The following is an 11,748-nucleotide window of genomic DNA, read 5'->3' on the forward strand; positions in this document are numbered from 1 at the left end:
CATCTCTCATAACCCCACCATTTTTCCAGCATGCCTTAGATTTCTCCTTTGAGACTTGGCTCTGCCTCTCCGCTCTTCTCACTTGACAACCCTTCTATAAACACTGTCTATTTGGCATTTCTCAGACACTGAGCTGCTCGGACACCGAGCCTTCTCAGTCTGAGCTGCTCAGACTGAGACTCCATGATTTGGCTCTTCGAGAGCTGTCTGACCAACCAGACTGTGAGGTGCTAGAGGACAGGGGAGCATCGTATACCCTTCCAGACCCTCCACAAAGCCCAGAACAGTGCTTGCTCTTGATACTAGTAAATACACCTTGGCTGTATTGAGTGAAGATCAATTTGCAAATGTCAAAACATGTAAAGTCCACAGGGCTGGTATAGATTACACAGGTTGCCACTGGTTTATGTGGCTCCTTTGTGCAATTTTTTTAAAAGATGCTTTCTGGGGGCGCCTGGGTGGCTCAGTCGGTTAAGCGGCCAACTTCGGCTCAGGTCACCATCTCGCGGTCCATGAGTTTGAGTCCCGCGTCAGGCTCTGTGCTGACAGCTCAGAGCCTGGAGCCTTTTTCAGATTCTGTGTCTCCCTCTCTCTGACCCTCCCCCATTCATGCTCTGTCTCTCTCTGTCTCAAAAATAAATAAACGTTAAAAAAATTTTTTTTAATAAAAAAATAAAAGATGCTTTCTGGGGTATTGATAAAGTTTCATCTTGAACTGGTGGTGTGTCATGGGTATATATATATATATATTAAATCCCATCAATCTGAGCACTTCACTGTACAACAGGCATAAAAATAAGTGAATGAATGAATGAGTGATAAGGGTCTTTTTCTCTAGGAGGATGAAGCCCACACCAGGGCATACAGCTCAGAGAGTAGAGTTTGAGACAGAATTCAGCCTTCCCTGATTTGGCACTTCTTGAGAAAGGCACAAGCTATATAACTGTACATGTGACCCTGAGACCAGAAACAGAGAGCCCCTGGCCTTGAGGAACTATCCGATGCCCAAAATGCCATATCTTCGAAATGGGCTAAGAGGCAGCACTGTGGGTGTGGTGGTGCTGCTACTTAACAGCATTCAAGTCAGGCTCTTCCATCATAATTGGTGGAACTGTGCCCTCACAGCGCCCAAGTCAGCTCAGTATGAGGATGAAAAGACTAATTCTGGGGTAGTAAGGGGTGATAATGCAACAGGAAAGAGCCAGGAATCAACTTCCCCAGAACCTCAGTTCCATTCCCCTGTGGGGTTAGCAAAATGATTTCCCCCTTATGTGACCCTCCACCTACCTCTATGAAGCTTCCCACCCCTCAAATTCACAAGCTTGCTTGAAACTGTGCCGCTGCTCTTTCCTGAATGCCCAAAAGCCTATGCCATGGGGCTTTTTCTTCATCAATGGGCCAATCTATTCAGCAGCATCTCTGAACAGAACATGCTAAATTTGGCATCAGGTACCTGAGACGCTCTAGTGAGAAGTAGAAGCCATTCTAATGCTGAAGGAGAGACATACCATGGAGGTGCCACTCATCTCAGATTCTGTAACAAGCTGAATATCAGCTGGAGCAGTATATCCTGTCTCCTAAGGGGCTTTGGTCACCTGAGCTTTGGTGACAAGTAGCCAGCTTGCCCTGAGCTTGACAGCCATAGGACCTTAGCACCACAGGCCCATGTGTGAACCTTGCCCACAGCCAGGAGCAATATTATGTGACTGCTAAATGGAGCAGGAGCCCATGGTTCCCCAGAATGCACAGATGGGGTAGAAATGAAAGGAATTGGAGGAGTAGACACCAGCCTCCTTCCCGTCCTTCTGAGCTGCCCAGATCTTTCCAAAATCTCATATGCTTGGCTCTGCAACATCAGATAAACTATAAACAGAGCATCCTGTTTGGTTACCAGAAGAGAAACGTCAAATTCCCCATACAGAGAACTACCAATAACAAGGTGTTTTTCCATTCATCTGGAGACGCCTTCCCTTGGACAGAGAGCTCTATAGCCTGGGTGAGGCTCCCTCAAGCTAAAACTCAAACAGCAGCTCAACACGCAGCAAAATGGACAGTATTTGCAGTGCTAAAAACCATATGCTAACCAACTGCATTACTGTAATAGCTAATGTAAAATGGGCAAATTTCCCCTTTAAAGGGGGTGCTCACAGGCTGGCCTGTCTGTGTCAGGTTTCAGGCTATTAAGAGCCTTTCATTACGATTAGTTGTCTAAGAAATGACTTCTGAGGAAATAAACACATGAGAGGCACAGTTGGGCAGCCAAAGAATCAAAAATTATGCTCCCTCACAGTTTATGTGTTCCCACACAGAAAAGCCAAGGCAAAATTATCAGCAGACTCTCATGGAGCCAGAAGCACGGCACCCCCCACCCCCTACCCCAGGTTTTTCTACTCCCTGGTCCCATTTGGTGGAAAGATAATGCCTTCCATTTTATCCTGTTGTCTCTTTGTATCTTTCCTGAGTTTTCAGTCTACTAATCAATCTATCATATATTGGCATTCCCTTCCACTGCATTCACTACCACTTGAGTGTTTTTGTAGGACTTCAGTTGGCATACATTTTAAACAAGCTGGTTTCACAGTATTTGATCAGATATGTTCTGTTGAAAGCATTCTATGTGGGTTTCCATTTTTCCCTGGTTTTGAGGTGGTAATGGAAATCATAAGGCAACAGGAACGTATTTGGTGATAGATGATTCAATAGCATTTTTGCCTCACCCCCAGAGTGTTTCACTAAACCTTGGTGAAAGCACATGACCCTGTTTGTATTTTGAGCCTAAATAAGTACTTTTTGGTGTCTGGTGGCATTTTTCCTTCCTCCAAAGGTGATTATGGTGACTAAATGCCTGAGAAAAGCGCATGACCAAGTTCATGGTTCAACTATTTCCTTATCTCTCTGTTTCTCGCAGTGACACTTATCTTCCCTGACAGCCAGCCACTCCCATTGTGCTCTTTCCTTGGCCCAACACAATGGACACATGCAGACACCAGCAGACAAGGAGGACGTTTTCCATCCCACTGCTCGCCAGTGCAGAGGGACTAGGCTGAGGTTACATAAGCCCCTCCTGAGCCCAGCGTTGGGGGGAAGCAAATTTGGGGTTCGTGACGGAGTCATGGTCTGCAGGCCCCGACTGACCCTGCGCTCACTCACCATCCTGCCTTACCAAGGCAGGGCGGATTGAAAAGGAGGGCCACTTCCCGCGACCACCAGACTCACGACAATCTGACTGGGTTCAAAGTGTGGCCGGACGTCCGAACCTCGCTGTCCAGACTACATCGAGGGGTCGCGGGCTCCGGCCCCGAACTCAAGCTGCAGCTACCCCCCCCCCCCCCACCACCACCACTCCGGGCGCCACGACGCGCGCTTACCTTCCGGGACCTGGGCCAGGGCCCGGGCCGGGGCCTGGGCCAGGACTTGGGCCCGGTGGTCCTGCGGTCGTCCTCGCCGCGCCAGCAGCGGGGAGCTGTCCGCCGCCAGCAGGTGCTGAAGGCGGCTTCCCTGCGCCGGGGCCGGGGCCGGGGCCGGGGCCGGGGCCAGGGCCCGGGCCTCCGGGCGGCAGTGGCCCGTCGCCAGCGCCGCCCTCCAGGCTGGCCTCGTTGCCCATGGCGGGCGGGCGGGCGGGGTCGGGGTCGTGCTGGGCCCGGGCCGGCGGCTCCCGGGCGGCTGCTCACACGCTCGGCGCCGCCGCCGCCGCCGCCATCTCCCAGCTCGGCTCGCGCCGCCGCTTGCCGCTGCGCATGCGCATGCGCGGCCCGCGCTCCCCTTCCCTGCACACGCCTCCCCCCAAACCCCCGCCTCCCGAGCGCGCGCGCGCGATCCAGCCAGGCTGCGAGGACGCGTGTCCACAAGCCGGCGGCGGGGTCGCCGGGAAACAGCCACCGCGCCAGCGCATGCGCCCTCCGAAACCGACACAGCCAGCGTGTGCTACCTGGAGCCTAGCGGGGGTTGGCGGTAGCGTCCCACACTGAACCAGGATGGAGGGGCACCTGCCACGAGAAGCGGCCCTGAGGGCGTCACGCCGTGCCCTGTCCTCGTGCCAGGGGTACTTCCTGTCCCGGGAAACTTGGAAGTAGAGGCTCTCCTTTGGGTAACCTCGGTTACCAGCCAGCCAGCCGGCTTCGTGGGGACAGGCCTCAGAGACGGGCCACAGAGTGTGGCCTCAGAGAATGTTTAGGAGTTAGACAAGTGAACGAGGATGTTCAGAGGTCATGGAAGGACGGAGACAGGATGGTCGGCGATGGGGCCGGATGGTGAGGGTCCCGAAGGCCAGCTGGGGGAGTGGAGACTTTATCCAGATGGCGATGGGAACTATTTGGAATTCAAGCTGAGGGCCTGGTCCCATGGGACAGGAGTCTCAGGAAGTATCTCTGGGAAAGGTGGAGGGTGTGTCAGGACTGGCCTAAAGCCAGATGGAAGGCCTCCTCGGTAGGCCCTGGGACAGTGACCTTGAGGATGGGAAAGAGGAATTGATATTTCTCAGAGGCCTTGAGCTGTGGCTCCCGAGACTGTCTAGATGAGAGGCTACAGTCTGCTTCTGCATTAACCTGAAAGCTCACCAAATTACTTTTCTGTTACCTCACTTTTACAGATTTCAGTATTTGCATGCTACTCAGGATGCTCTGCCTCATGGCTTCTCACACAAACCTTTGCTTTCCCAAGGGTGAATATTTCCCAGAAGATGCAGACTAAATTCCAAACTATTCCTGGCTCCATAAATCATGACTGTGTAGAAGAACCCATTTAATTCTCCTAATGGTGAGGAATATGTCACATGGGATATCAGCAGTTCTAACCTCACCTGGAGTAATCTGAGGATCCCAGTGAACACTGATAGCCAGGCAGATGGACAGACCTTGGCTAGACCTTCCCCATGCACTCTTAGTTGCTCTTCCCAGGCCTTAGGATGGAACTTCCATGAAGCCTGGACTCCCCAACTTCCTGACGCTGACTGCCTGGAATGATGAGGGCCTCTCTGCCTGTGTTATCATGGCCCTCACTGTGTTTCCTCCTGGGTTGATTCATCTTTATGAGTGTCTGATGACTACGTGTGCACATCTAGGCTCCCCAAGAATCCCCATCTCAGCTCTGCCACCTCCCAGGTAGGACTTAGACAACTAACTTAGGCTTGCCAACCTTCCATTTCCTAGCCTGCAAAGTCATGATAATATTAGCCTCTCACACAGGGATTGTGAGGGTGAAGTGGTTGATGTAGTTAAAACACAAAGTCAAGTGATTGGCATACACATAACCAACTTTATTATTAGTTGTCTCGGTGGTGGGTGGTCCGGGATTTGGGGGTTTTATGCCATACCTTCTCTCCTGGGGAAGAACACGAACACAAGCACTATGGGCAGGCCAGTGATCTCACCTTGGCTCAACCCAGGCTCTTCTGGCTTCACAGACACCAATCAGTGTGGTTTGGGCTACTTGGAAGTGGGGGAAAGAAGGATGTTTGCTTTCTATTTTTGTAGAAGCCAAAGGAGCTATGGCTTTCCAGATTTAAATCAACATGCCCCTGGTTCCAGTGGGGGTAATTAGCCCTACTCAGCCAGCAGGCCTAGGGAGTTGCTCTCTTCAGAGTGGATTCCTAGCTGTTAGCAGACCTCTAGGGTCTCTGCTGCCTTAGTGACAAAGGACACAGTACAGTGGACCCAGGAGGACCTGGAAGTGTGGGTTAGCGGTGCCCCTACCTTGCATTCAAACTCTCAGTTCCACTTCCTCTGAAAAGCATACCCAGAAACATGTCTGTTCTGTCCACATCCAGCCCTGGCATTCAGCCCAGGGACTCCTGCTGGCTGTGGTATGGTGCTTGCCTCTGGTTGTCTGGACCTCTGATTCAGTCTCCCATTTTAATTCACTGTTCAGGGGCTGTTTTCTTCCCCTTGACCTAGAGCAGGGGCTCCTCAACAGAAGGACTTTGTCTGACTTGTCCTATCCCCTGCGCTGGGCTTCAGTGGGGCCTCAGGGGCTAATGGTTGGGCTGGGTTCTCCATATAACTCTGAGCATTTCCCTCACCTGAACTTCTAAGGGGTTCACCAGCCACCAGGCTTAAAAGCACCCCAGAGGGATCTTTGGCTGTAGCCCTTGTAGCACCACATTTAGGTTATTGATGTAATAAGTAACAGGGAGGGTGCTAAGACTGGGTCCAGACTTTCTCCTGGTGGAGGGGTCATAGATGAGCTGTCTACACTCACCTAGGAAAATTGACTAGGCTTAACTTTATGACTAGTGAACAAACAAATCTCTCAGTTTGTGCAAACCAGCTGTGTGGTGTGTCTGGTACCATTCCTTCCTGGATCCAGTTGCTTCCCAGCCTGGAACAGGATGCACCTAGAGGCCCTGCAGAAATTTCCCAGCCCCCTAAACTTCACTTGCCAAAGGTATCTTCTTCCCACTTCACTGTGACATGTGACACATGGCAGTAATTTTGGAGAAAGGACAGATGGGAAAACAGTCATTTCTCATGCCACAACAGAACTGATGGATGGATACACGTCCACTTTCTTCTTCAGTCTGTGCTCTCAAATGCTTGTGAAAGACTAGAGGGAAAAGGGAATCCGTAAAAAATCCATCCAGGTAGGGAAAGGCCCAGTCAGAGCCAGCTCACTACTGGGATTTGCGGAGATGCTTAGTCATGGGAAGGCAAATCTTGGGAGAATGAAGAGAGGCGCCTGGATGCCAGCTGGACCACAGGCAAGGCAACATGCAGATGAGCCCCAGGAAGGTAAAGAGGGGCAGAGTGCAGACTCTGGGGCTTCTCTGCTTCCCCACACACGGTCCACTTCACCCCAGGCAGCTACTTTTAGTGTGGCAACCTCCACAGGGAGGTTCGGGACCCAAAGATGAAGATGCTGCCGAGAATGAAGAAGAAGGCAAACTATCGCAGGCTTTGGATTATTCCAGAGAGGCTGGGAGAGCTGGCTCCTATCTACAGAGCCCCTGGGCTCTGCACTCTTCTTTTTGTTGTGCTGCTGCTGCTGCTGCTGAGGCCTGTCTCCCCTCCCAAAGAGAGGCAACCCAGGAATGTGGCTCCCTGTCCCCAGTCCTCCTCTGGGATGGAGAAACAGCACTGAAGAGGAAGGAAAGAAGCCCAAGGAAACAGAGCATTTCTCCACTGGCTGAGGCTTGTCAGCACGACTCACTACATGAGGAATAAAGCAGCTCCCAAGCAAGCCTCAGGCTGGTATAAAGCTACAAACAAGACACCTGCTCTTCGCCCTGCTCAGCAGCCCACCTAGGCTGGCCTGGACAAACTTGTTTGTATACTAAGGTCTCCAGCTGGCTGTGGTAGAGTAGGAAAAGGGAACAAAGCTGGAAAGTATAGAATTTGCTTGGAGTATTGTCTGCATAATTTCTTTCCTGTCGTAATGTGCAAATCTTTATTTGCGTTATGTGCAAAAAGCCAGTAAAAAATCATCAGAAATGTTTACCACCAGCCTAACCCCACCTCCCATGCATTGCTCCCAAGAAAGCTAATTAAGCCCCATTGCTATTAGAGTTATGTGCTTCCAAAGGCTTGTTATGACAAGAAAAAATAACGAAGACACAGTTTCTCCAAGTTATAAGCGTCCAAGTCAAAACATGCTGCTTTCCTTGCCCCTCGGCACTCCCCCAGACAGGCCTCCAGGCTGGCTTTGCCTATCTCATTAATGCGTGCATGCACTCATCCCTCAGCCAGTGCATAAACAACTCCTTGGTGCCAGGTCCAGAGAAGACTGAGACCTGGCCTCAAGGAAGTCAGTTGATAGGAGAGAGACAGGCACACAAATAATTTCCCATAAAGGATACAAAATGCCGCCTTGATCCCTACTGCAATCCTTCCCACCAGGATCCCAGTTCCCATGTAGTTCCCTTCACCTACCTCTGTTCCGTGGATAGGAAGGTGGGTGCAGGGGTGGGGAACAGGCCCAAGTGGAGAGTCATGCTTATATGTCCTCTCCTAACCAGCTCACATGTCCTCCCACAGGCAACAGAGGTTCAGACTTCACCCCAGACATGACTCAGTGCAGGAGAATGGGCAGCTTGCTCAGCCCCTCCATCAGACTCTGTTCCACATGCCTTCGGGGAAGTCTCTTAGACAGTACCCTAACTCCTGACCCCTGTGTGTCTCTACTATGACAAACCCAAACATATTACTGAGAATCACTCTTTACCACCAGAGACTTCAGTCTTCAGGACCCAGCCACTCTCTCCACTGAGCTTTGTCTTTGTCCCGATCAGAGTAGATTGTGATAGGGCTTTTCTGCCCTGTCATCTTTAAGGAGTACCCAGGAAGCTTCCAGGAACCACCAAAAGAGTTCCTGCCTTCCAGGAAAGATGGACAGAATGGGGCGGGGTCTCTGATGGTGAAGAAAAAGCTTGGTGACAAGTTAAAAGATCCATAGTCTCTTAGGCCTCTGCTAGAGTGGGTGATTTCAATTCCATGAAGTTTAAATTCTAGTTAAATTTGGTACTTTTGAGCCCTAGGACAAGGATGGCATTATTCTAGCTCCAGGATACAGCAGAAAGCAGGAATGTTGAGCCTCCTCTACCCTCACTGAGCTTGCAGTCTCCAAATCTGATCTTTATCTGGCTGCTCCTCAAACCAGACCCTGAACCTGGAGGTCATCACTGCGGACCCTCAGTTCAGGACCACTGTCCATCCTTATAGCAGTGAGCGTGGCCAAAGAACTGTGAGGACTGAATCACACTCGGGCATCAGGGTTGCCTGAGGAGAGTCCTCCCTGACTCCCCCAGTTTTGGGAAGCAGCAAGTATCAGTTGGGCAACAACATCTGGGTTACCTCTGCTAGTTATGTATTAATAACTCTTCCAGCTGGGAGGCCTGGCATGGCCATTGCTTTCTGTGAAGATGGTCTTTCTGACAGCTGACAGTGTAGACTGAGGAATTCCTAGTAAGCCTAGACAGAAGACATTGGCTGTTTGCCACCAAAAGAGCAGAAAGGTCATGTGTTCAGCTGAGCCTCCCCAACCCTCCCATCTTTGCTTACTCCAACCAAGCCCACCCCTATGACTTGATCTGCTCCAGGGATCTTCTTGGGGCTCACAGGATGGCTATGTCCCTCTCCTAGGCCTGGCTGGCCCAAGGCTTCACTGAGGAGGCTGGATGTCCAGAAGTAAGCTGATAGGCTGCCTTGAGCCAGGCCAGGGCTTAGGGGCACAATGGTTGCTGAGTCAGGTCACAATGGATGCCTCCTCAGCCTCTCATTTGCACGCCAATCGCTGTATGGGACACGAGAAGGCAGAGCTGCCCAACACCTAACCAAACGCTTGTACACCATGTGCTCTTCAAACAAGAGGAGGACTCCATCCCCCTCAGTATCCCCCAAGCCCAGCTCCTTGCCCAACCCAACCAGGCCCATGTTCCCTGAGGGTGAGTTCGTCCAGGACAAAGCTGATCCTCCCCAGGCACATCCAGAGCCAGGCTGCTGCCACCTCCCAACAGGATGTCCCCACCCCTGCCTCACTACCCAGGGCCTTTCTTCACCTTTTGCGACAGAGGTGCTGAGGGAAGTAGGCAGTGAAGTGAGAAGTGATCCCTGGAAAAGGGGCTGGCCTGACCTAGCTCCCAGCCATCTCCAAAAGTTCCAAATTTGGGCTCCGCCCTCTACAGACTGAGGTTGTGACACCATGAGGAAAGAAGACTCCAACCCTAGGAACCTTGGCCAGCTGCCAACTGGATGTTCCCAGATGTCTTAGTGTGTACCCAGGGCTGTGGAAGCACTTTGCCTAAGGTATTCCCTGGGGCTTCAGGGTGCTCCTACTCCAGGGTCAACCCAGAGAAAGTCAATCATCTCCTGCTCCATCCCTGTCTGCTTCTTATGTCAAGTGGCAAGTGGGGGACCCCCAACCACGCAACTGAAGATGCCCTACTTCCATTCAGGACCCTCTCAGACCCCATAGTACTTTTAGGTTATGCGCTCAGGAGCTCTGAGGCTGGAGGAAGGGGTGACTTGGGAAGCATCCATTGAGCGCTGAGTCCTACTGTGTGCAGGCACCACACACAAAACCTAAGGCAAGGGAGTGCGCAAAAAAAAAAAAAAAAAAAAAAAAAGTGTACTTTTTGGTTCCTGTCTACGTACATCTGAATTCAAGGACCATCCCGAAGCCTGGACCCCAGATTCGCACCTCCTATTCCCTGCCAGATTCCCTTTCCGAAGGAGAGCGGCACCGGCAAAGGACAGGCTCGGGACCCCGGCTATACTCGTCCCAGTGTCTTCAGGGGCTGTGCAGTGGTGGCTGAGTGAAAAAAGACAGACCGGTTGTACCCCGGTCCGGCCGCTTCGTTTCTGGCCTGGGCCCTGCCCATAGCCCCGCTCTGCCGTGCCCTCCAGTAGGCTATAGTCCACTCTGGGGCCGCCTCAGCTCGGTTCGAGGCGGGGTTCTGCCGGGTGCCCCCCGGGAGGCCTGAGTCCCGCCTACAGCCTGCCAGGCTTACCCCGGCCTCTGGCGCCACCTGGTGGGAGCCCTTGGGCACCGTCTGCCTCCTGGGCCCAGAGCGACTGGCGACGATTCCTGCGCCTCTGGCGGGCTCACGTGAGGGTGAGGGAGCCTGGAAGCCACAACGAAGGTTGAGGGCAGCCCTCATCACAGCCCCGAACCAACCTAGGAGCACCTAGGGGCATCGTCCTGGTCACACGGAACCTTCCAAACGGACCAACTTCGCTCCATCCCCGCTGAGACTTCAGAGTCATCTTCACCAAAGCTGGGGGCAGTAGAGCTAGTGAAAGCCCCAGTGGCCAAGTCTCATGCTGCCCTCACCCCAGGCTGCTCATAGGCGGGCCCACGGCAATCCCAGCAGGTGGGAACCCCCGCTTCAAATGCCTTGCCCTATCTTCTCTGGGTTTTCTATAGGGTTCCCATAAGGGAAATGGTACCCAGCACCTTCCAGGGGGTGGGAGGAGACTTCAAATAATTATTTGCTGCCCTACAATATTAACAAAATTTTACAATCAGAAAAAAAATTGTTTGAAACAGTGTTGAACCTGCCTTGCACTAGCCACAGGACCTGGATGCTTGTCCTCTTTGGGCCTTAATCACCTTACCTCATGATGGTGATCAAGAAGGTAAGCAAAGCAGGAAAAGAGTTAAGTCATTAGTCCACTATTATTATTAAGATATAGTGATCTATAGAGAGGCGTGATCCTCACCCTCAAAAGACTGGCACTAGAGGGGGGCCTTCCATGCTTTAGAGGAGCTGGGAAGGGCCTCTCCCAGGAGCTTGTTTAGCCTGGGAACAAGTGGAGGCCAGGCTGGGGGCTGCAATAGGATGAGTCATGTGGAGTCTTCCCACTATACTAATGGGTATTCTGGGCTGCCCAGGAACTCCTAGACATCCCAATATTTCCCACCAACAGCCTTGGGCCAGGCCTTTACATTGGGAGAGAATGCAGATCTTTCTAGCCTCACTTAGATTCTGTCCCTTCTATAGGCAGACGTGTTTGGAGTGGCTCTTTATCCTAATTCCCAGGTGTCTCAGAACCCTTTGGAGATCAGCGCTGTCCCCCACCTTACAGATAAGGAAGCCAGGCCAGAGGGATCCCAGGAACTTGCCCTTGGTCAGAGGCAGGTGGGAAGGCAGATTCCTGTGGGTCTGTCCCCTCCCCAACTGTGTCCCCTCCTTCCTGCCCCTTTCTTCCACCACCCTGTCTCCAGTTCAGAAGACCTGAGTACAGTCCCACTCCTACCAAGGAGTTAGAGAGACTTTGCGGGAGTGCTGGGGAGCAGGGGTCTTCCAGTCCAAATATC

General features: G+C 52.2%; 1 protein-coding gene across 2 annotated transcripts in view; it reads right to left on the reverse strand.

The window, feature by feature from the left end:
- Window positions 1-3,768, reverse strand: part of BSN (bassoon presynaptic cytomatrix protein) — a 95,768-nt gene extending 92,000 nt beyond the window's left edge. Inside the window, exon 1 of one of the 2 annotated variants that reach the window (XM_058726905.1) lies at window positions 3,369-3,768. In XM_058726905.1, the coding sequence (XP_058582888.1) occupies window positions 3,369-3,604 (236 nt within the window). In that variant the 5' untranslated portion in view covers window positions 3,605-3,768. The remainder of the gene's footprint in view (window positions 1-3,368) is intronic. The other variant, XM_058726906.1, reaches the window with a different exon arrangement.
- Window positions 3,769-11,748: the final 7,980 nt, after the last annotated feature.

The sequence above is a fragment of the Neofelis nebulosa genome, chromosome 4 (assembly GCF_028018385.1).
Source record: "Neofelis nebulosa isolate mNeoNeb1 chromosome 4, mNeoNeb1.pri, whole genome shotgun sequence".
NCBI lineage: Eukaryota > Metazoa > Chordata > Mammalia > Carnivora > Felidae > Neofelis > Neofelis nebulosa.